Source organism: Montipora capricornis, chromosome 11 (assembly GCF_036669925.1).
Source record: "Montipora capricornis isolate CH-2021 chromosome 11, ASM3666992v2, whole genome shotgun sequence".
Taxonomy (NCBI): Eukaryota; Metazoa; Cnidaria; class Anthozoa; order Scleractinia; family Acroporidae; genus Montipora; species Montipora capricornis.
Genome location: NC_090893.1, coordinates 11,558,002 through 11,583,001, shown reverse-complemented (window position 1 = coordinate 11,583,001; position 25,000 = coordinate 11,558,002). Strand labels below are relative to the sequence as shown.

Genomic DNA, 25,000 nt, shown 5'->3' with positions numbered 1-25,000 from the left:
CCCAGTATTTTTCATATTCTTAGACAAGAGAATTGAATTGTCGTGCTGTTTTATTGAAGCGAGTTTGAGATAGAGTGGGGAGGGGGGGAATTAAATATTTGCAAGCCAAGCAAAGAACGTGTCAGAACGTGCAAGGATTACGTCATTGGTAGGGAAATAACCACCGTACTAAAGATAGTCATGGATAACATAATTCTTGAATTGTGTGACTTGTGTGATTACTTTGCTAGCCCTTTACTCGTGTCAAAAGCCAATTAAATTTAATCGTGACTTTTAAGAAAGTTGTTAAAAGTGTTATCTTATAGTTCATACCCATACATATCCCGAAGAAAGTTCCAGATTAATTAAGACCATTACGTCATCGGAGATTTTACAGCGGCTACAACTGATAAGGCAATCGGCGATTTCACAATAGCTATAAGTGATTGCGCAATAAATAGTGGGTTATCGTTGTTGTTAGTTGTTCTGCTACAGATTGATAAGGTGATGTTGTGGCTATAGTGATCAGTAAATCAACAAGGACTGCTTTGGAATGTGCAATACGTTGTGACTATAGTGGTAAGAAAACAGATAAATTTTCAAAGCGTGGTTATAAGATCTAAAAGTTCTTCTTGTTAAAAGAGATCTGGATACGAGATTACTGAAAGTGTGAAAAGAACTAATACTTGTTGTAATGTTACTGTTCTTCTTGCATGTACGTGTATGTAAAGAGCACTATTACCTGTTTTTGCTTTGAACAGCTTTTGGACAAAATAAATACAGACACAGAGATGGATGATATCATTCAAGACTTCAATGCAGTGAGTTTAAATAATTGTACATTTATAAGAATAACATTAAAATTTAAACGATTAGTGTCATTTTTAATGTATTCTTATAATGTAAATTAAAATGTCCATGTACCTGCAACCTCTATTTGTTCTTATTATTATTATTTAGTTTATTATAGTTACCAGGGGTTTCAATAATAGCCAGGTAGTGGGTAGAATTACCTGCCTGTAATGAACTGAATACCCACCTTAAGACCATGCTGCCAATGGGGTGTGAATTAATAGTAATGGTAGACAAAAGGCAAACATTCTACTGCCTTGCCCTAATGGTCTAACAGCTTAGTAATCCTGCCTAACGGCTCATGAAAATGATCCGCAACCGTTTAACGACTGTGAAAAAAATCTAACGGATAACCGTGAAAGTGCCTTAAGGCTTGCATCTGATCTGCTTGAGCGTTAGCAATTGGCGCCATGCATACTGTACAGCCAAAGAACAGTTTTATAAATCGTTTCAGAAAAAGGTCAATATCCCCACGAAAATGTAATGCCAATTACATTCATAGCCGTGAAATGGAAACACTACCCATAACAAGCGCTAAATTCGTCGATACACGGGCCCGCTGAACAAAGTCCGATGTTAGTAAGATGCTAGCAAGCGAAAAATCCGAATCATGACTAATAAGTTTTGCATCGACATGAATTCACTTCGTAGCACAATGTGTTGAAACACGATGGTTCATGCTGGACATGTCAGTTTCAGTTACCATTTGTCATGACCTGACGTGACAAAGCTTGCTTTCTATTAAAAGTATGTGAGAAACTTAAATGCTTAAAAATCGTTTTGACACTCTTCAGTAATCCCTAGTGGCGACTTGCTAGGGTTACGCCTTGCATTTATTTTTGTTTTAATAAACCTCCACAGTCTATCTTTTTTCCCTGCACATTCCACTGGGAACTTACTAAAAACAAAATCTCAAGCTAAATTATAAAATGCATACAATAAACTCGGAATTAAGTCACTCATCTTAATTCCTCTTCAACTACATGGCTCGCTTAGTTTCCGTAATGGAAACAAGATTATCCCCGCTGCTCGCTGGTCTGCTCGCTTGCTTTAATATCCCATTATCATGCATTTGCACTGTAGCTTATGAAGTGGACTTCAGGCCGAGACAATTAGCTCACGTCTTGCAATACACAGATTTCTTTACTTATGACTGTTGCCGGGCCATTCTAGCGGATGGCAAATAGTTGCATTACCGTTTAAAGGGTTCCTAATTTTTTCTAATGGCTCTGCAGTGTTAGGCTTTCCAGTCCAACGGTATGATGCTAACAGCCAATGGCTACTGGCTAACGGCTATTAAACGCTTTCACTCTCCCCTCTAACATTTTGACTTTTACTGCTAACGGTTAGGTGAACGCCTCTAATGTTTACGAGAAATTTTTCTAAAATTTTCTAACAGGTAACTAATGGATGGTTAACGGTTTTGCCCGTCTAACGGATAAGCATTAAAGTATGTTTTCCCGTGAACAGTCACATTTTCACCTTAAACTCTCTGTAACCAGACGAAAACAGCAAGAGTATGGTTGGATTCTCCCAGGCAGAATCGAGTTTATTCATTCAAAGACTGAACTGAAAGGCATCTAGAATGCAACAATGATCGTAAACCCAGGAAATTAGAAATTTTAAGCAGAATCCGTCTTCCACCCACCGGACAGCTTCATCAACCTGGTCGGAGACTGAATTGTCACTATTATGAACAACAGTAGTAATACCACCTGGTCTCAAGCTATGCAAACCAAACATCTGAAGGTTGTACCCTAAATCTTTAAGTATGTCTTTAAATATTTCTCTACATTTGGAATAAGACAAATTGCCTTTCTGAGACTATAAGCACCAGGCCCGGGTTGCTCGAAGCATGGATAGTGCTAACCAGTGTTAAATACCATGGAGACGTATCAATTCTCACGATAGGGATACGATTCTGACGATAGGATCTGTGAGAGGTCTGAAAAACGGCAACTCAGAATGCAAATCGATATTAGCTACTTCTATGTACTTAAGCAACACCCCCACCAGTCAATACTTACTATGCAACTTATTAATATAAACAAGGGGAATATGAATTGTTAGGAAATCATTGTAAAAGTGCAAATGTATCGGTAGAATATTACAAATCTCATTGTAACGGGAAAAAACCTGAAAAGGCAATGGCACAAATAGCAGCGATCCGAAAATCCTTCAAATTAGATCCAAAATACATCTTTAAAAAGCTCATTATTAATGCATGAGCCTAACAGCCTATCAAAACACTGATACAACGTCACGTGTATGAGTTTTATATCCGGATAAAACACTCCTCGTTAGTATTCTTTATATAAAGAATACTCGTTAGTATTCTTTATATAAAGAATACTGATAAGGAATAGCTTGTTTTTCTAGTATGCCAATATTCACCTCTCACAATTGAGTCCAGAGGGACACGCACTTTGTGGAATGTTTTTTAAGCCGTTCAAAAAACTTGCAGCACATGTTTTATCGGGTCTAAAAACACTGCTCCTCGTTTTTAAACATTACATAAGTCACTAAACGAAAGAGCTAGAGAATTAGTGTATTTCTTGATTTGTGAATCAATGTGTTCTGTGAATTTCATCTGGCTTCAAAGGAAGTCTGCTCCTAAATCCTGTTTTTGTGGACTCTTGGATAGTGTTGAATGGACTCAAGATAAGACTGAGGTAGTTTATATCAACTCTAGGTGTTGTAGTGTGTTGGAAGGTATTGGGGATGGATCTGTGAAGTAAGGGTGGGGTGGAGGCAATTGAGTTGGTCAGGGAGAGGAGTAGAACGAAGAAAAGGAATGCCTGGTTCTTTTTGAGACCCCTAAAAAACAAAGCCCCCGTGTTTTTTTTTGATAAAAATAAACCACTTTAAAACATTTTAACTGGTTCAAAAAATTTGGACTTTTTTTTAAGTGGTTTAAAAAAATTCAACCAGGGGATAAAATTGAACTGCAACAGATACACCAATGTGGCCACCGTGAGGTCACATCCTGGGGGGGGGTACTCGATATATCCCTGGGTGGGGAGGTGCGGTGCAGCCTCTCATACCCTGACCCTGTTTAAGACAAATATCGCTGATTTTCCTACCCTGTTTAAGACATTTAGTGTTCCTGGTATCAATGCCAAAGTCAACGGATGGGCTTGCAATAATTTTACTGTTTATCATCCGAGAAAAGATATCCAGTTTAAGACAAAAATTGATAAATAGATACCCTGATTAAGACAAAAAATGATAAATTCGAAATACCCTGTTGAAGACAAAAATTCCGAAAAACATACCCTGGCTGGCTGCACGTCCCCATTAAGCCCTTATAAGGGAGTAACCCCCCGGGGGTCGCATAAAGACACTTAAAGTGCTACTGTGACGAAATTTGCATCTTCCCTATCTAAGCCATTTTGGCACATAAAGACGTAGTCTGTGCGAGAAGAAGAATGCTGTTTACCATTTTCAAATATCTCTTTTTGTTCTGGAGATATTCGAGTTTTTTTAATATGCAAATTAGCCAAGTGATGACGTCATAAACCCAACCAAATTTTGATCAAGTATGATGGAGAAAGATATCTCAGCCAATTTGTATCAGAAGTACTTGGTTCTTTGCACTAAGATTCTAGTAGATGTGTTCCACAATATGAGCATACCATTTTTGTTACCATGGAAACATACTGGGTTCCAGACCTCCCTGACATTAAGAGCTTTGCAGACCACCTTTGGCATTCTGTTTTGATATTTGCAAATGGTACCTCATCTGCATGATCCTGCCAGCATATAAAGTTGTTAGGTCATGTTTGTGGCCTTGGTAAATGTATTTCTAGCCTGAGATCACCAAAATATTGAAATCAGGTTGGAGGGGACTGGAAAAGAGTGAGTTGCCATGGGAACCAATTTCTTTGCAGTCATAGGTGTGTTGCCTTCAGAACTATTAGCTCACCAAGTTTCAATGGTCTCTGTTGCAAATTTACCGAGATAGCTCTATTTATATTCTTGATGTTCTATTGGGTTGGGTGAATGATGTCATCAGCCTTCTCATTTGCATATTTAACACATTTTTCAAACTTAAATATCTCCGGAACCAATGCAGATATTTCCAAACGGTAAACAGCATTTTTAATGTTTTATGGTACTTTATGTGATAAACCAAAAAACTCAAGGGATAAAAATTTGATCACAGTAGCACTTTAACACTCAGAATTCCGTTGCTCAGATTGAATTTCCCTCAAAGGAGTTTGAGCTTTATCAGTCCATTCTTGTGCCATCTTTATTGGTTGCCTGTTACATTTTGTGTCAGTTTTGCTTTTGGTTCCTTTAAGTTTATTATGGTTTGGCCCTAATGTTACACTGAATGAGGATAAGCTCTTATGCAATCTCTTCTTTGTCTATCCATGAGCGCTTACCATTTGAATGAAATTTCCGATGAGAATGTTTCGACAAATGGTACTCCGTTGATAAAACCAAATTTTTGTAAATTGGGAAAAGCCTAATTTAAACCAACAAGTTCATCACGTCAACCTGACACTTACGCTTTAGGCTCTACATTCTTTCTAACACTCTGTAACTCACTCAAATATGTATTTCTTGTCACTTAATCATATTTAATTGTGCATGTTTTGCCTAGTTGTTATATAGTCCAAACGGTTTTTCAAATATTTTGTAACTGACAATGTTTGTAACATCAAAACATGTCTTCGAAATTAAAAAATGTCGTAACTTTCTTAATGATAACGATTTGCTTTCTGCTGTCTCGAATTTTTACAATTGCGTAGAGAAACCTGAAAAATTCAGGACATCAACGGGGTTTGAATCTGTGACCTCGCGATTCCGGTGCGACGCTCTAACCAACTGAGCTATGAAGCCACTGACGTTGGGAGCTGGTCATTTGTGGGTTCTAATGGTCCCATGAGGAAGCCAATTGTAAAAATTGCGTTCATAACTGCGAAGATCATAGCTTCACTTGATTTCATATCCGCAGTTCATATAATTCTGATTCATTTCATCATTGATTCATTCCTCACGGGACCACTAGAACCCACAAATGAGCAACTCCCAACGTCAGTGGCTTCATAGCTCAGTTGGTTAGAGCGTCGCACCGGAATCGCGGGGTCATGGGTTCAAACCCCGTTGAAGTCCTGAATTTTGCAGGCTTCTCTGTGCAATTGTAAAAATTTTGTTTTGTTCGCGTCCATTCATTAGGACGACTGATTATGCAAGATGTTGATCAACAAAGAGCAACACTGAAGCGGAATCCTAAAAGATATTTCTAGCACAAGAAAAAAGGGACTGGGCACTTGAAAAAGAAGAACGACGGATAACATTTTATGACATAATTATGATGGTCACATTGCCATAAAGGGCTTTTTTAATTTATGCACAAATTATGACAGAGCTCAGTTGCGTCCACAGTTGATTGATGTATCATTTTGCATGTGCCTATAGGCACCACGCCTTTCATAGTGCGTCTTTAAGTGCAACTTCAAGGTTTGTACTACATAGGAGCCCCTAACTCTTGTCAATTTTGCTGTTTTTCTGTTAAGTTAAAGATACAGAATGAACGGGAACAGAATTCTATTGATGAGCTTTTTACGCAGAGACGAGAGTAAGTGCTGCCATTTTCATTGTACACCTATTGGAAATAGACAGTTTGTCTAATGTTTTCTGTGTTCAAGCCACAAGCAGACAGTTAATGTAGCAGCTCTTGTAACCTCCTATTGTTTGGTATTGTAAGCAGCTTCTATTGTTAAGTCATAGTTTCAATTGTTTAGTCTATTTTTTTTCCTTGGGTATCCAGCCAATCACATTATATGTTACGAGAGCTGCTACATAACTCCAAGCAGAAAGTGGGTTACACTTTATAACCTGCATGTGCCTTGGCATATTGCAATAGTAATTTTTTTAATTTCATTTTCATTCCTTTTTCTTTCAAACTTAAAGCAAAGAGAACCAGATAAAGCAATTAGAGCTGGAACTTGACCAGGAAAGAAGAATGGCAGAGAGTTTAGTGGAAGATATGGTAAGTGATCGGATAAATTGTAAATTTATGTGTCTGTCTGCTTATTGACAATAAAAGTTAGCCAATGAGCGTGCAGTCATTGTAAAATATTATGTTGTTTTTGCTTTGTTTTGGCATCCAAATCATTTATGGGAGGTAGATCGTTTTCAACCAGGGTCCACCGCTGTAATTCTGGGAGTGAGTCTACCCCTGTAGATGTTGTCATATCTAACAGGTGCAGGGTGTGATTTTAGCAATCCAAGTGCCCATTTAGTTCCTTGTGTGGGGTTTGCATTAACCAAGCTTTCTTGGTCAAAGACAGGGCACTCTAAAACCACTTACATTCATTTTGTAGGTATTCTTCTTCTGGAACTTTTGCACATGTATAGTATATTAAACTTGTTCTCTTTTTCTGTGTAGCCTCCTGACCAGAAAGCAAAATATGCACAGCTGAAGAATGTTAACAATTCACTTAAATCTGTAAGTATTGGTATACACGATAATCTATTCACTGTGTGTTATGATAAATTATCTAGAGTTTTCTAGAGTTTCCTTACCTGTTCTTGTTGTTCCAGAGCGTTCTAGAAACGAACTTGTCAATTTCTATAATTAAGGTAATGGTCACAAGTTCGGTATCAATAGCCTGTTTACATAAGACTTGTTTGGGTCCAGAAGTTGCGGATTTACGCAAGCGAGCTCAAGTTTAAGTGAGATGTTCTAGTTAATGTTGTTGTTATTAAATTGAAGTTGTAGCTACTGGTTACTGACCGTTCATGTACTCATGGTAAACATCTTAACTAGACTGATCAAATCTATTGTAGTTGTTGCGTGATCTGATCGTCTCAGTCTTGAAAACGACCGACAAAAACAAAACTCAGAAGTTTCACCAAGCCGTCGACTAGTGGACAAGCGTCTAGCACTATGGCTGCTCCTCCAGTCCACGCTTCTTCTATGCCGCTAGCCAAACCTAGAGGACAGATCATGTTGAGGCGATAATTGGTTACATTTCAAGAGAGCTTGGCAAATCTTTGAGAAGGCAACTGTGATCAGCAAACAAGAAGGTCCAGTGCGTGTTGCTCATTTTCTTAACATTGTAGGCAAAGAAGGTGTTCAGATGTTTGATACCTTTACTTTTGACGAAGATGGTCATGAAAGCTCTGACCACATGTACTAGCGAAATTTGAGTCTCGGTGTCTGCCACAACGTAAGAAAACTTATGAAAGACACCTTTTCAATAAAAGGGAGCAAGAACTTGGAGGAAGTGTTGATTAGTACTGTACAGCACTGATGCATCTCTCCAAACACTCTGGCTTCTGGAACCTCAAAGACAGCTTGAGCAGAGATCGTCTCATCCTTGGAGTCAAGAATGACAGAAAGATCTTTATACTTGAGGCAAAGCCTTGGATATCCTACGAACAGGAGAACTAACTGACATATGTGCATCAGAAATCTCAACTGAAGAGCCCATTGTCATTCGTATAGGACTCAAGAAAGCAAAATCTCCTAAGAACACTACTGAAGGCAAGACTTCACGTAGACCCACCCTAAACAAGAAGCAGTCATTTTCCCGGAAACCCAAAGAAAAGGGGCCCGGTAATAACACTAGCACACCTACTGCTAAGTTCTGTGGTACTGTCCATGAGATGAAAAAATCTGCATGCCCTGCTGTTGGAAAGAAATGCAATAAATGTGGCAGAGATGGACACTAAGAAATGTACATCCAGTTCAGTCAATCGTGTGAAAGATTGTGAGGTTTACAGTCCTGATGAACAACAAGGCTGAAGTACAACTACTTAAGAAATAGAAAACATGTACCGTGTTTCTATTGAGTTATTGAAACACAAGTGAAAGTTTGGGAGAACGAGAATTGCTGTGGGAACACAAGCCACAGGTTTTTCTTCTTCTCATAAACGTTCACGAGTGTTTCTATAACTCGATAGAAACACGGAGTACCTGTTTTCTATTTCTTTTAGAAAACAATGCAAAGAGAAAAAGGAAAACAACTTGTTAACTCTAATTTTCAAAATGTAAATTCTCTTTGCTCGTGCCATCACTACATCAACAGCTCGTGCTAGTTCTGTGTCTCCATCGAGGTGCTTTGTGTAACGTTCTACCAAAAGGTGATTACATCAGAGTAACCGGCGACAATCAGTGTAATAATCTGGAAAAGTTGTACTCAAGGCTCGTCATGCACAACCATTCTGTAGTCTGGCTGCTTGGACAAATCCGCCTCCTTACCAAAAGAAAAGGAAGAAAGTATGGAGCCCTTTACCACATAGTGAAGGAAGATTTGACACCACTTCTTTGCAGAATCACTTGCAAGAAGATGAATTTCGTCAAAATTTTGGACACTGACATAATTGCTACTCATGACGAAAGGATTGATGTTCCTTCAATTGTCAAATGAGATCCTGTCCTATCTGAATTCACTGAGGTTTTTAGTGGAGTTGGGTGTCTTGATGGAAACAACTCTATCCGAGTAGATGAAAGCGTTTTTCCAGTGGTGCATCCTCCTTGCAAAGTCCCTGTCCAACTAAGAGAAGCACTTAAGACAGAGTTAGCCTGGTGAAGGACGGTATCCTCGCCAAGGTAACAGAGCCCACAGTATGGGTCTCTAGCCTTGTCATAGTCAAGAAGCCCAATGGGAAAATTCGAGTATATTTAGACCCTCAAGATCTTAACCACGTAGTCAAACGATCATACTACCCCCTGCCAACCATGGAGGAAGTAGCAACTCGACTTAGTGGTGCAAAAGTCTTCAGTGTGTTAGATGCTAAGTGCGGCTTCTGGCAAGTTAAACTAGTTGAGAAGAGCAGCTATCTGACGACCATTCCGACCACTCCGTTTGGTATAAATTCTGCACCTGAATTAGGGCAACAACGAATGCATGAGCTAGTTGAAGGACTGGTCAGTGTAGAAGTTATCGCTGATGACTTCTTAGTCTGTGGTTTTGGAAATACCCTTGAAGCAGCATTGGCTAACCACCATCAGAATCTCAAAGCATTCCTTTTATAGGAGCAAGAGAAAGAAACCTCATTCTCAACAACGAGAAGTTGAGACTGCAACAGGTACAAGTTCCTTTCATAGGACACCTCCTTATAGCGCAAGGTCTACTGCCTGACTCATTTAAGGTACAAGCGATAGCTGACTATGCAGCACCTACGAACCTTGCAGAGGTTAGAGCCTTCTTAGGAATGGTCCAGTATCTAGCGAAATTCAACCAACATCTGCCTACAGTAAAATAATAATTTCTCAGGCCCTGAGACAGCAGGAGAAAAGTTGCTGGCAACAACCTCAAGAAGAGTCCTTTAGCAATATTAAGGAACTTGTTACTAAAGCTCCATGTTTGCAGTACTTTGACGTGAGTAAGAATGTTACTATACAGTGCGATGCCTCTCAGTACGGAATCGGTGCGATGCTCCTTCAAGATGGACAGCCAATACACTACACGAATAGAGCTCTAACTCCCACAGAGCAAAATTAGACACAGATCAAGAAGGAACTCCTTGCTATTGTGGTCTCCTGCGAGCGCTTTGAACAGTACATTTATAGCAAACATGTCACTTTGGAAACAGATCACAAGCCATTGATTGCAATCCAGAGGAAGCCTATCAACACAGCCTCAAAAAGACTACAGTGAATGATTCTCCAGTTGCAAAAATACAACTTGACATTCGTCTACAAGCCTGGCAAAGAGATGCACATTGCCGATGCTCTTTCTTGTGCCTTACCCAGTAGTTCAAAGACCCAAACACTTCACCCTTCTACAAACTGTTAATTCTGTTGAGGATCTGCCAATATATGCCTCAACACTTGTGAAGTTTCAAGTGGAAACAGGCAAAGATGAATCTCTACAAGTGTTGTCTAAGGTCATACGCGCCAGTTGGCCAACAACAACTGCCATGGTACCCACTAGACCACAACCATTTTTCAAATACAGAGAAGAGATGACACTCCATAATGGCATTGTCTTTAAAGGAACAAAGATCGTTGTCCCAGAGAGTCTCCACCGCTCAATGTTGAAGGAAACTCGTAAGTCTCATCAAGGACTCCAAGCGTGTCTTTAAAGGGCAAGAAAAGTTTTCTTCTGGCCAGGAATGTCTGTACAGCTCAAGGAGCTGATTGATAAGTGTTCTATATGCCAGAATGTCAAGCCAAAACAAGCTACTGAACCTCTTCAACCTCACCCGGTCCCTTATAGACATTGGCAGCGAGTTGCGACCGACTTGTTTACTTCCGAGAACCGTAATTACCTTGTCTTTGTAGATTATTACAGCAACTTCATTGAGTTGGATCATCTCTCTGATACTTCTGCACAAACTGTGATTTGTTAACTAAAGATGCATTTTGCACGCCATGGAGTGCCTGATGCTGGTCCACAGTATTCGTCTTCAGAGTTTTGAAGAATTTGCACTACCTCACCACGTTACCCGCAAGCTAACCAGGTGACTGAAAGTGCCTTTAAAACATGCGAGTCGATAATAAAGAAAGCTTTTCTGTCCAAGTCTGATCCGTATCTAGGTTTATTGGATCACCGCAACACCCCTGCTGCCGCAATGGGCATGTCACCAAGTCTACATCTTTTTGGTTGCTGAACCAAGACACTGCTTCCCTTCTTGGAATCTCTACTCAAGTGTAACAAATCAGTGAGGGATCTTCTCAAAAAGGATTGTGTTAAGCAAGCAAAGTACTTCAACCATTATGCTAAGCAGCTTTCAGAACTTAAGCCTGGGGACATATATAGTGCGTATGAGACTCCCTGGTTAAACTCAGTGGTCACAAGCAGTTGTATTTAGTAAAATTGCACCTCGCAGCTATAGGGTTGAAGCTAATGGTAAAGTCTACAGGCGAAACCGCAAGCAGTTGGGTCAGACAAAGGAAGAGTTGCAAGAATCTTTGCCCGACATCAGGAAAGATGAGAGTGTGAGTGCACACAATGCGCCGGACCTGACCGAGTCCCCTCCTGTTATTTCACCTAATGCTGAAGTGAAGAAAAAATCTTCACCAGACCTGCACCCCCCCCCCCCCCCCCCCCGTATCAAGAAAACTGAAACAGACAAGTGTGAGCACCCCTCAACCACCCTCGGTGAAAGAAACAAGGTCAAGATATGGACGCGTAATCAGGCCACCAAAGAAGTTTGACCCTGACTTGTTCTAGAAATGAACTTGTCAATTTCTATAATTAAGTTAATGGTCACGAGTTCACTATTAATAGCCTGTTTACGTAAGACTTGTTTTTGTCCAAAGTTTCGGATTTGAGCGAGCAAGCTCAAGTTTAAGTGAGATGTTCTTGTTAACGTTGTTGTTGTTATTGAATCGAAGTTGTAGCTACTGGTTACTGTCTGTTCATGTACTCATGGTAAATGTCTCAACTGGACTGATTAAATCTGTTGTAGTCGTTGTCTGATCTGATAGTCTCTCTCAGTCTTGAAAACGACCGACGAAAACAAAACTCAGTGTTCCCTTTTGACTTTACTCTTCAAGTTGTCTTTCATGTACATGTATCTTGCTATGTATATGCCTCTGAGACATAACTCGGCTTTTATTACTTGGCCTACAGTGTGTACTTAAATTCTCTTTAACCCATTGACTCCTGGGGGTTCCCCTTTGACAAGTAGAATTTTCTGGCGTTAAGCAGAGTAAAATACTATTAAAAATGAAGTCTGACCGGTTTAGGCATCAAAGGGTTGAGATCACATTTCCCCTACATTAATTTGTTAAAAAAAATTTCTATGTGAAATGAAGTTATTTTTCCAGCTGGGAACTGTACAGGAGTTAACATCAATTTGAACTTTGTTTAAATGTGAGTTGATGCATGCGCGCACTACCATTCATCTGCATGCTTCCTTCTGATTACATATTTCATCAGTTTCCTTCACACTGAGAAAGGGTTCTTACCTGAAATGTCTGTTATTTTTTAAAATTACTGAGTGACAATATTTATTTTATATCACTCTATTTGTTAATTAATTTTCTCTGCCTACTGTGAACCTTGAATAAGGTTTCTGTAGTGTGTGCTTTAAGTAAAATAGAATATAAATATTCTGTTTTTTCTTTGTGCCACAGGAGCTTGAACAAAAGCAACAAGAGTTAGATGCACTAACAACACGCATTCAAAATCTTGAAGAGGTATTTTTGTTTTGTTTCTGTTTTTTGCAATATTCTGTGCTATATATTCTTTTGTCATTTTGAATATCAATGGTGGAGTTTGTTGTCATTGTTCAAGTAAAAGGTATAGAATTCTTCATGTTAGGAAGTTGGGAAAAAACTCCAAACTAGAGTAGAATTCATCACGTAAATTGCAGGAATTCAATAGTCCTGAGGGTGTGGATTGTTGCCCAGTTTTCCTCCCTTTGCATTTTCAGTACTTAGTCTCTTGTGTCTAAGAGGAAAGTCTCTCTTTGTTTTTTTTCCTCTCCATTTTTCTTTTTTTTTTTGTGGGCCACTGCAGTGAGCACCATAGAACATTAATTTCAAGTTTTGAATCCACAAACCTGGGTATGTCGGGTAATGTTGTTTAATTAATCTCCATTAACTTAAGCATTCCTTTTGGCATCATAAGTCAGGTTTGTGTTGTTGTCAACAGGAAGTGTCTAGCTCTGCCATCAAACAAGAAGCAGGTAGGAAACATTATTTTGGTCCATGCTGAAAAGTGCAGATAATACAGTAACTGTTGTATGTTTCGAAATGCACTTGTATGTACATGTAATTAGATGAGTAACAATGTCGCTAAATTTCACAAAGTGTTTCCATGCTTTTCTCTCCAATTTCAACATTTCTCTCATCTGGGAATCCAGAAATTAGTTCACTACAAAGTGTTTTTCATCCTGGTCCTGTAATTAACCATCGCTCAAGAATGCTAATTGTTACATTTTCCCCGTGCTACATGTAGAAATGGGTAGGAAATGTTTCTGCTCAAATGTACACTATGGACATCATTTGAGACGCAAGTGGAAATTAACATGTCAACATTAACATGTTTAGTCCACTGAAGGTGCTTTTTTTGTTTTTCATGTTGTGAGAAAGGTAATTTAATTTCATCCAGTTGCAAACATGTCTCTGAGTTCTTCTTTGTTCCATTTTTTGAAATTAATAAGGAGAATTGTGAAATTAAGGACTAATAATTATAGTCCTCAGGTGTCAATAAATTATTGAATCAGATGCAATGCTATGCAATTTTCAATACTTGTATTGTGTCAGTGTGTTCTTTGTTTTGTAGTGGATGTGAGCATTTAAGTTAGTCACCTCAAGTTCATTTAATGTTACTGTAGTTGCTTGTGTAGCCTTTTCTGGAAAGGCTCTTTCTTCATAGGTGGCTCAAACCTGCTTGTTAAGCGCAAAATAATGCTTTCCTTTATTCTGTGGTGTCGTGGCCTTTCCTTTAATACTGGCTAGCGAAAGTTATACTGTTCATTGCATTTTTTAGTGACCTTGTATGAAAAACTGAATGAACTTGGAGAGAAGAAACAGAGTTTGATTGATGAGATGGAGAAGGAAAACAAAGGAACTCCAGCAGAAGAAAGAGAGAGGCTTCTAAAACAGGTATCTGTACCCTGTACTGTACTATTTGTGTTTCTTTAAGGAAAAACCCCAGTTAGCCCGCTTAACAATTGATGGTCAACCGTTAGAAGTGGTAACCTCACACAAGGTCCTGGGGCTTATTGTTCAGAATGACTTAAAGTGGAATGAACACATTGCATCAGTAGTTGCTAAGGCATCCAAACGCTTGCATATCCTACGTGCTTTACATCGGGGCGGTGTCCCAGCAGCTGATCTAGTCTCAATTTATGTGTCTTTGATATGCTCTATTTTGGAATATAGCCTTGCGTAGTCTGGCTCTTCCTTTTTATTTGTCTGAACAGCTCAAAAGAATCGAGCTTTTGGTATTAAACCTACAGCAGGGCATGTGAACTTGCTGACTGCCCAAGGCTGAACGTATGCCATAATGATCTTTGTATTAAAACTTTAAAGAAAATGGAAGGGAAGGGCCCTCTCTCAAAGCACCTGACAATGACGAGGGTGAGCACACGTGGACGTCCGATGAGAAATCATACCCAGAGAACCCTATATTTAGAATCTACATTGTTATATAATCTTTATATTCAATATGGTTTTTAATGTTTTTTTTTTAAACTGTAAATACACTTTGTAATTCATTTTTAAATGCGAAAATGTGTTTCAATAAAACTATGATTATTATTATTATTATCATTATTAAGGAATGAAGGTAAGCTGAGCTTGGAAGCGATGGCCACTTGTGCTTCTTTCTCATCAGTTTGGTGGGATGCAGTAATGTTATCATGGTGTTCTTTGTGGCTTCTCACTTTTCCCATTTTGATACCTCTTGTGTAATTTAATCCCCTCTGAGGTTTCTTTGACATACATTGTCTTTAAATTAAAATGTTGTTATGGACAGTCTACAAATTGTTTGTTTTTGTTTTGTTGTTCAATACTTGCAGGTGAAGGAAGATAACCAGGAGATTGCAAGTATGGAGCGAAAGTATGTACATGTAACTATGTCTTTGTCTTGTAATCTATTGCTTGTTTTTGGAAGTCTTTTTTTGGAAATAATGTATTCTGAAGCGCATTAACACACAGGTAATGTGAATGTACTATTATTGTGTCAATCCCCATGCTTTACAGCCACTTTTATGTGCAATGTGTTAATACCTTGTTGTCCCTGCTGAGAAAAGAAAGGAGGAAGTATACATGTACATGAAGTGGGGCCCTAATTTTGTCTCAAATGTATTGGCTTGAAGGCTCAGGTTATATTTGGGTTTTGACTAAAAGTAAGGTCAGAGGTCTTTTAACAATCATTTCATGCATAGGACTGCTGAACTTCGAGAGAAGATTGAAACGGTGAATGGTGAAATTCAGCAACTGGACATGGATTTGGAGGAGCACCAAGGTTTCATATTTTTTGTTTTGGAGTAACTATTTGGAGATTGAAACATCCATTAAGTGTGGGTCTTTGAAAGGATGTATTGGTGTCATAGTATGGATTGTTCTTGTAAAGTATTACATTGTACTTGGTGTCAGGCAGCTCTCTGAGATGAATAATTTATTGTTTGAATGGTTCAAACAGCCAACACAGTTTTTTCTTTAAGGGTGAATGTGAGTGGTTTTACTTGTAAACAAAATTTTTAATATTTCCATATGTTGTTAACACGATTTTCGGCATATGGGTATACTATGAGGTGTTTTCACTCCTTTTTGGAGGATTGATAGCTGCTTTAATATTCAACCTTTCGGTAAAATGAGGATCACCAATTTATCCTAGGTGAAAACGGATACAAGCTGAAAACGGATTTGACCGACAGCTTATATACTGTATTATGTTGTTTGTTTAGTTCAGTGAGTTGGGTAATATTATGTCATTGACTGAATTTTTTTCTAGGAGAACGAAATATCAAGTACAAGGAATTGAAAAAAAGAGAAGAAACAATGGACGGTAGGCCATCTTTTTTGTTGTTCCAAAGTCGTATGATGTGGGGAAGTTCTACAGTATAGCAATAACTAGCAGTGGTTGTTGTTTGCTTTTGCGTCAGTTTATTGAGTTGAAAATCTATGGTAGAAACTCTGTACGTTAAGACTGTAATCTCAAGTGTCCTCTATGGGGTTGTGGTTTGGGGCTCTGGCTCCAAATTTAAAGAATTAGAATTGATACATATTAGAGCTGCTAGACTAATTCATAAGTTGCCAAAGGGCATGACTGATGAAGATATTTTAGCAAGAGCGGGGTGGATGCCTCTTGAATATTTTTATAAATTTCGTATTTTAATGATTACTCATAAGGCTTTTTATAATTTAGGTTTAGAGGAAATAAATTCATTAGTTGTTAGGACCTGTAAGAGCTATAATCTTAGGAAATCTTTAAATATTTTAGTTAATAGACCAAACACTGAGCTTGGTCGTAATTCCTTTGTACACAGGGCTGCAATCGCCTGGAATTCCCTGTCTGATAGTGTAAGATCTTTTTCTAATCAAACAGGCTTTAAAAATGGACTGGAGAAGTTAAAACATACTGTTATGAATATCACTTTTGAAAAAGACAGCTCAGTAGTTTATAATAAGCATGCCGATTTTTATTATTATTAATACATATTTTATGCTTCATTTATTTTTAGCGATTGTTTATCTTATTTATCTAAAGTATAATCACTACCATATGTATGTATTGTTAATTTTATTACAGTAGGTCCACATCAACTGTAAAGTTGTTTTTTTTCCCTCTTGACCTGCTTTACTAAATAAAGTTATGTATGTATGTATGTATGTATGTATGTATGTATGTATGTATGTATGTATGTATTATGGATGTATGTATGTATGTATGTATGTATGTATGTATGTATGTATGTATGTATGTATGTATGTATGTATGTATGTATGTATGTATGTATGTATGTATGTATGTATGTATGTATGTATGTATGTATGTATGTATGTATGTATGTATGTATGTATGTATGTATGTATGTATGTATGTATGTATGTATGTATGTATGTATGTATGTATGTATGTATGTATGTATGTATGTATGTATGTATGTATGTATGTATGTATGTATGTATGTATGTATGTATGTATTTATGATCTCTCATGAAGTGTGGTTATAAAGGGGATTACTTGAATTGTGATGTTGTGGCATTGTAATAATATTGAAATAATTTCAATTACAAAGGCACAATAATAATTAGTCCTTCCTGTAGAGACAGGTGTCATTACTTTAAGTATACATTTTTGGGAATGCTAATTTTTTCATCTTTTTACTTAGATTTTCTTGATACCTTTGAGGAGGTTAAAGCAAATGAACAGGTGTGTCTGCATTTTTAGTTTTTCATACTTGGCCAATGCTCCTCTACGACTGTATTAATATTATTGTTAATATATAGCTGAGTTTTTTCCCCCAGCAGCATGCACTCTCATTGGTTACTTTGAGGTCACATGACATCTAACAATAAAACTGTTTCCCGCCAAAAGTCGCTGAGCGAGCAACAGTCAAAATCTATGATGTCAGAAAGTGACAGTGCACTTTTACCTGCAAATATTGACGGACGACTGCCATTGTGTTGCACGTTTTTCTTTTTGTGCTATGTAACAAATCCCTTAATGACTGGTCCCTCGGGAAATTGTTCATTTTGTTTTCCTTGGCTGTGCCTCGGGGAAACATTGAGATTCTTGGGAAACAAAATGAACTGTTTCCTGAGCGACCAGTCATTAAAAAGTGTTTATTATTGATCTCTAAAGACAACACTTACCTGTAATCATTCGCTGATTCCTTTGCAACATTGTATGATAAAAACTGTACCATGTTTGATGCTGTTGTTCACATCTTTCAATAAATAACTAATTTAATTCATTCAGCCCAGGAAAACTGCCCCTGTATTTTCCCTACATTTCTTTGGACTTTTGCATTTCCTTCTCTTTTCTGCAGACAAGAAAACAACAACTTGAAAGTACTATTGTCAACATTTTAGAGCACATCAGCAGAGTAGGTTGACTTTTGCCTTGTTTTTGAGTAAGTTTTGCAGTCTATGAGCTACTCTACTAGCATGTTCTTGAGTTGTCCATTATTGACAGCCACTTTCCCACCGAAATGAAGAATGCTCTCTGCAACTCAGACACAAGGTTAATATTATTGTTAGATAGGGAAAGGTCCATCAGTTAATATTTTGAGATCTGCAAAGTTTCTGGTTTTTTGTCCTTGTCCACTGTACGTTTCTTTTTCTCATTGAGGTCATACTGATAATGAAGAATTACGTGCATGTAGAACAATGTCTGTCATTTTAAATGTTTCTCATCCTGCTTTTGTGAAATGGTTGAATCGTATCAGAACTTCTTCATCAGTAATTGATAAGTAATAATATTGTGGTATTTGTATTCCTCTAAAATTGAGTGATTAATGTTTGTACTGTTGTTTTAGGGCATGGTACGATCCAAACACATACCAAGCCCTGCAGAGCTTCGGAAATTGAAGGTGATAAAAATTGTAACTAACAGATGTAAGCCAAGTTAGTTGTATATTTTTGTTTGTGAGGAGAAAAAAAAACACTAAAGTTAATCATAATTTATGTTATTGGGCTTATGTTTGTGCTGTATGTATTTAATAACTTAAAAGTTTCTAGAGTGGACTTTTTTTTGTGGATAATTGAGGGGGGATGGTGTTAAGAATCGACCTTGTAATTTCGGTTACTAGCATTATATTTGTTAAAAACTGTGTGTCTAGTTGAGGAGTGCATTCGTGAGACATCCAGGAGCTTCCACCTATTGCAGCTTGCTCCCATGACTGGCAAATCTTTGCAATCCAGCGATATGCATGTACCCCTCACACAGTTGGGAGACAGGCACTTGTCACGTTGATAAAAAACAGTGGGGGAAAAAAGTGGGAAATCAACACAAACATGCTTTTTTGTGCTACACAACTGTAACACCATAGTTTCTTTCTACAGTACACAGGCGCAGGAAATCATAGTGTATTTACCGACCTGGCTCCAGTTGTTCAAACAATGGATAGTGCTATCTGTCGGATAAATAACTATCCAGTGGATGTGTACTAGTGGAACTAATTGCACTATACAATGGATAGCACTATCCATCCTCCCAACAACTGGGGCCTGAGGTCTCTCAAATGGGAAATAAGTGCTTCTGCAGTTGCTAATTCTTTTAATTCCATTTTAGTGTATTTAAAGCTGTACAGTGGAAGTGTTGCCTTTTTTTTTTAGGATGATTTAAACTTTAAGGAAACTGAAATGCACAAGTCTCAATCCACTGCTGCCAGTTTAGATTTAGGTAGGATCTTTAAGTGTTTTTTCGCTCAGAGGTGCACACAAGGATAATTAAACTCATTGGCAAGAAGAGCTTGGGGTTGAAGGCGCCTGAACGAGTCGTGATGGACGTGTGTGTCCACACGTAACAGAGGGGGTGACATTGTAAGGCTGCCACAGTCCATCTCTGCCAGAGGGGGAGGTGGGTGGTGAAAGGTGGGTGGGAGCAGAAAGATGATCCAAAAAGCACAGCTGAACTGCAATGTTGAGCTAGTAAACGGCCCTGTAGCATGCTTTAGGTTGTAACACTGCTGGCCAGCAATGCCTTGATTTTAACTTTGCCTAATAAAAGTAAATTTCATTTAGCCACATGTAATATTGTTCCACAAACTTGATGCTCTATGTTTTTGATAATCTGGAACAATTAGGTTCTTGTTAATTAATTGTACTCTGTTTCATGCATGTCTGTTTTGGAATTGTTGAGAAAAGGAAATTTTCTGTTGTGCAACCCATAATGTTGACATACTTTCTTTTTGCTCTTTTATAATATTTTTTAGAGCATTCTCGAGTTCAGGCTGATCTTGAAAAGGTTGAACAGGTCAGGGTTGTCATTTTTTTTTGTGTGTGTGTGTAGAAGGTCTTTGAATGCCATTTTTCAGCTACACAACAATGCAACACACTTTATTATGATCATGGCAAACTGTGATCAAAATTGTAAGAAATGGGATTACAGGGCAAAAATCTTAGCTTTTAAAGAAAGCAAAGAAAATGACTTGACAACAATATGTCTAACAAAGGAAATAGAGCATTTCTTACTGACCGAGGGTGGGGAAGTTGCTGCACTAATGGCCACACACATTTCAGTTAGATTTTAATGGATGAAGAGTCACCTGGTGAAAATATGGTTACTAAATCGCTATTATTATTATTAGGGCACAAAAACTTAATTTTTTGCTTGTGTTGCAAGCTCATCTGTGGCCTCATAGTTAGTGCACTCAACTCCATATCGAGTGGTCAGGATTTGGGCTCTGGCCTGGGACATCGTGTTGTGTTCTTGGGCAAGACACTCAACTCTCATGCTGTGGGTAATCCTGTGATGGACTGGTATCTCATCCAGGAAGGGAAGGGAAGAGGAGGGGGCGAGAAATACTCCTAGTCGCTTCATGCTACAGAAACCAGGATTAGCCTCAGGCTAATTTGCCACTTGGCTCATAAGTGGACTTAACCTTTTTTTCGCAAGCTCAGTCAGCATGAAAAACATGTGTGATATTGCCTTACTGTATTGTTTGTTTTGTGCAGCTTGAAACAAAAATCCTAACAGAACTGGAAACTCTGAAAGAGAGAATTAACACCATGACTCAGGTATAAAGGGTTGTTGTTGTTGAAACCTTTTATTTGGTAATATAATGCTTACATACTTATTTTAGTTCAGATTTTTCGTTGGTTAAAAACTTTTTAGAGGAACAGATGTAGTTTTTTTTTTTAGTTTCATTTGTCTTATAGACATTGCCATACCCTGAGCAAAGGAAAGTAGAAAGCAGCGAGGTTGAAAAAGTTTTAACCAAGGAAAAATATCAACTCCAACATGTACATGTATGGTGTGTTTTTTTTTGCACTCTGTAATGTATGGGTTTTTTTTGCATTTTTCAGGAGCTTGAGGTTTACAATGATTTGGATACTTTGAAGGAGCAATCTGAAGAGAAGAAGGATGTAAGTTTCTTTTTTTTTTTTTGTGGTGTTCACTGGTATAATTGAATTGTTTTCCCTTTATTTGTGTACGTGAGGTAATCTGTGTTATAATTTCAAAGAAAAGGAACTTAAGTGTGTAGTCGTTCTAGCATTGGAGCACTAATTGGGGACACTGTAAACTGAAATTAACAATTGTTGATGGAAATTAAGTGAAATGTTGGTTTTTGAGGGGAGGGGAAAACTGGAGTTCCTGGAGAAAAACCTCTTGGTGGAAAGTAGAGAAGGAACAAATTCTAGTCACATATGCACCTGAGTCTGTGAATTGAAGCCATGGAAGATTGTGTTTGAAAGTTTCTATAGTTTTCCAAATGTAACAATGGGAAGTTTGATATAAGGTTTTTAGCTTTAAATATTATTGTGGTTTTGTATAGTCCAAATTTTAAGTGTCTTACAGTGTCCAAATTTAAGAAAGAAATTAAATGTATTTTCATATAAGACAAAATTGAAAGTCTAGTTTGTACTGTGTAGCATGTATTATATGTAATTGTGTCTGAGTTGTTTGTCTTGTATAAGAGTATAAATGTTGTATAACGCCTGTTTTATTGATTTTAAAAGAGACAATGGCCCCGTTGTTGCTTTAGCTGTTTTGGTGATCTTGTACTAAATTTGATATGTTAATTGTAAACTTCTACTGTATTGTACTTGTGACAATTAAGGTTGTTTGTGTTTCTTTACATTTTTCTTTATAATGTTTGCCATTCGTCGTTTTTTGTAGTTTTTAATTGTGTTTGATTTGTTTTTTTCTATTGTGGCAGCGTTTGTATGATGAAAAGAAGGTGTTGTCCAGGAGGAAGGATACTTTTAAGCAGCGTAAGTATTTTGTTTGTTTCTGTTTTTATATTGGTTTTTTTTTTTGCTTGTTTTGACATTTTGTTTTCTTTGTTGGTGAAGATGTTCAACAACTGTCTACACTTTATGATGCTTCAAGGAGCAAATTGATGGAAAATGAGACTCATTCACAGGTTAGCTTTTTTTTTTAATTTAGATAAACGAATTGTTTGCAATGTTCTTCACTTGCTGTATTGATGGAGGATTTCTTTGTTAAGTGTTATTGGTGGAATACTATGGGGTTTGCTTTGAGAAGACTGGCACATTTTTTTTTTTTTGTAGCTTGGTAATTTGGAACGGAAGTGGCAGCATCATGAGCAGAATAATTTCGTTATGAAGGAATGTATCTTTTTATTTTGGATGGGTTGTTATATAGTTGTTTCAGTGATGTAAATTATGAGAGTATTTTCTTATTTTGGTTTGGAGAAAGGAACTTTTTTTTCAGGGGAGAATTATTGTGTTGTGTATGGGAAATTTGAATATTTTCTTTGGTGAAAGTCTTTTCCTTTACTATGTGTAGTTATTGCCCAGAAGAGCATGGAGAGTGATTATCGTTCTTTGAAACATAATGTAACAGAACAATTGGAAGATATTAATAAGCTTCTTATTCAGTGTCTGGGACGATAGTTGAATTTGTGTTTAACTTGTTGTTGATGTACCAAAGTTTGAAAAATGTTCTAAGAGTGAGTTGCAGTTATGTTGAAAGTAAAGGTGTTTCTTAATTCATTTTTATTTTAGGGTTAGTGATTTTTATCTTCGAGTAAGTAGCTCAGTTTTATTCTGTGCTCTTGTTATTTTTTGATTGTTGTAAATTTTATTTAAGTAGTATTGAAATGTTTGTTGCCTTTCATGGTTGTGTACTCGTTGGTAATTTATTTTGTGTGGTTTGCCACTGGAAGGAAATTTTCGTTGTGAAATATAATAAGTCACGGGGTTCTCGTTTTTGAAATGTGTAGATTTAAAGAAAATTCAGTGTTTTGATTTGGTAATGTGGGAGCAGTTGTTGTTTTGTTTTGAAGTCGTATGTATAGGTGGAAATGGATTCTTTGCATATGCTTTTGTGGGGAAGGTTTTATTGTCTGCTTTGATGAGATGCTGGAGTTCACACAAGGTAGGAGAAGAAAGATGATGTATTTGGGTGAAGTAATTGTGAATTTTTTTTAATGTAGTTTTGTTTGAAGTCTTAAAATTCTTTGTTTGTGTTTTCAGTCCTATAGTATTCATTTGTATGTATTGATATTCTCGTGTTTGTTGTTGTTATCTAGCTTGTGAAACTTTTTCGTCTTGTTAAATTGGTATTTTTTTTTGTGAAGGTCGTGATATCTTGGTCTGTAGTTTGTGAAACGTTTTATATAGTTAATGGAATAACGGAAGGGTTTTTGTAGGATGTTGTCTGTTTTATAGAAAGTTTTGTTTGTTAGGATTGCTTTTTTTTTTAACTTTGATTTATGTATTGTTTTGTGATTACAAATTATGTATATACTTTTGGAATTATGTGAGTTTTTAGTGGAATTTTTTTTATTGTATTATTGGATATGTTTGTTTATGTTGATATGTGCTGAGCAAAGTTCATTTAGTATTTTCTTTGGTTTTGAAGGACATTTTTTTTTGTTGTTTTTCAGGTGAATTGAAGAATTTTTTTTTGTATAGAGGTTTTGATTTGTTTGTAGAGGAATATTGTATAGTCGAACCTGAATTTTCTGGACTTTTTCTTCTTTCATGAATATTTATTAGTCATTATGATCTCTGGCCACAGTGTTGTAAAGTAAATGTGAGCTTTGTTCTGTTTCAAGAATCAAAATATAGGAGGGCTGGAACACGTTGTAACTAATGCAGATGTCCTTGAAGTGTATGTAATCTGTTCTTCTGAGAAAAGAGCTATTTTGTGGTTTGATTGTAAATTTTTTTGTATATATAAATATATAAGTCTGAATTTAGGTTTTGGGTTTTATTTTTGTTAGTTTGATGGATTTGTTTTGTGTAGTTCTACTAAGTGTTTTTTGGGTAATTAAATGACACAACATGAAGTAAACAGTAAATGTTTTATTGTATTCTTCAATAATATGGTACAAGTTTGTAGCATTGTAATACATTGGAAACTATTAAAAATCTTACAAAATGTTTTTACTCTAAAATTAAAAACGTATTGTCTTAAAGAGACTTAAGTGTTACTGTTAAAAGGTATTGATTGTATATTTGAAAGAAAAAGAAGTAAGCAGGTTAAGATGAACTCTGCAAAGTTACTCGAGATTCTCTGGAGCCCATTTAGGAGCCACTTTCATATTTGATTTGTAGCTCTAAATTTACTCCAGAGAAAATTTTATATCCTTGCAGAGTTGCATCTTAATCAGTTTACGACTTTCATGAAGAAAGAAAAAGAAGTAAGCAGGTTAAGATGAACACTGCAAAGTTACTCGAGATTCTCTGGAGCCCATTTAGGAGCCACTTTCATATTTGATTTGTAGCTCTAAATTTACTCCAGAGAAAATTTCATATCCTTGCAGAGTTGCATCTTAATCAGTTTACGACTTTCATGAAGAAAGAGCAAGATGTAAGAATTGAAAGAAAAAGAAGTACGCAGGTTAAGATGAACTCTGCAAAGTTACTCGAGATTCTCTGGAGCCCATTTAGGAGCCACTTTCATATTTGATTTGTAGCTCTAAATTTACTCCAGAGAAAATTTCATATCCTTGCAGAGTTGCATCTTAATCAGTTTACGACTTTCATGAAGAAAGAGCAAGATGTAAGAATTGAAAGAAAAAGAAGTAAGCAGGTTAAGATGAACTCTGCAAAGTTACTCGAGATTCTCTGGAGCTCATTTAGGAGCCACTTTCATATTTGATT

The 25,000-nt window shown here is 37.1% G+C and overlaps 1 protein-coding gene across 2 annotated transcripts in view; it reads left to right on the top strand.

Moving 5' to 3' along the window:
• Positions 1–24,298, top strand: part of LOC138022962 (intraflagellar transport protein 74 homolog) — a 43,698-nt gene extending 19,400 nt beyond the window's left edge. For both annotated transcript variants that reach the window (XM_068869988.1, XM_068869987.1), the window contains exons 9-30: positions 741–800; positions 6,357–6,418; positions 6,754–6,832; positions 7,232–7,291; positions 12,878–12,940; positions 13,398–13,431; positions 14,238–14,353; positions 15,271–15,311; positions 15,640–15,719; positions 16,209–16,262; positions 17,590–17,630; positions 18,250–18,306; positions 18,739–18,792; positions 19,538–19,604; positions 20,137–20,177; positions 20,879–20,941; positions 21,230–21,289; positions 22,084–22,138; positions 22,220–22,290; positions 22,439–22,499; positions 22,677–23,267; positions 23,779–24,298. In XM_068869988.1, coding sequence (XP_068726089.1) covers positions 741–800; positions 6,357–6,418; positions 6,754–6,832; positions 7,232–7,291; positions 12,878–12,940; positions 13,398–13,431; positions 14,238–14,353; positions 15,271–15,311; positions 15,640–15,719; positions 16,209–16,262; positions 17,590–17,630; positions 18,250–18,306; positions 18,739–18,792; positions 19,538–19,604; positions 20,137–20,177; positions 20,879–20,941; positions 21,230–21,289; positions 22,084–22,138; positions 22,220–22,290; positions 22,439–22,499; positions 22,677–22,783 — 1,326 coding nt within the window. In that variant the 3' untranslated portion in view covers positions 22,784–23,267; positions 23,779–24,298. The remainder of the gene's footprint in view (positions 1–740; positions 801–6,356; positions 6,419–6,753; positions 6,833–7,231; positions 7,292–12,877; positions 12,941–13,397; positions 13,432–14,237; positions 14,354–15,270; positions 15,312–15,639; positions 15,720–16,208; positions 16,263–17,589; positions 17,631–18,249; positions 18,307–18,738; positions 18,793–19,537; positions 19,605–20,136; positions 20,178–20,878; positions 20,942–21,229; positions 21,290–22,083; positions 22,139–22,219; positions 22,291–22,438; positions 22,500–22,676; positions 23,268–23,778) is intronic.
• Positions 24,299–25,000: the final 702 nt, after the last annotated feature.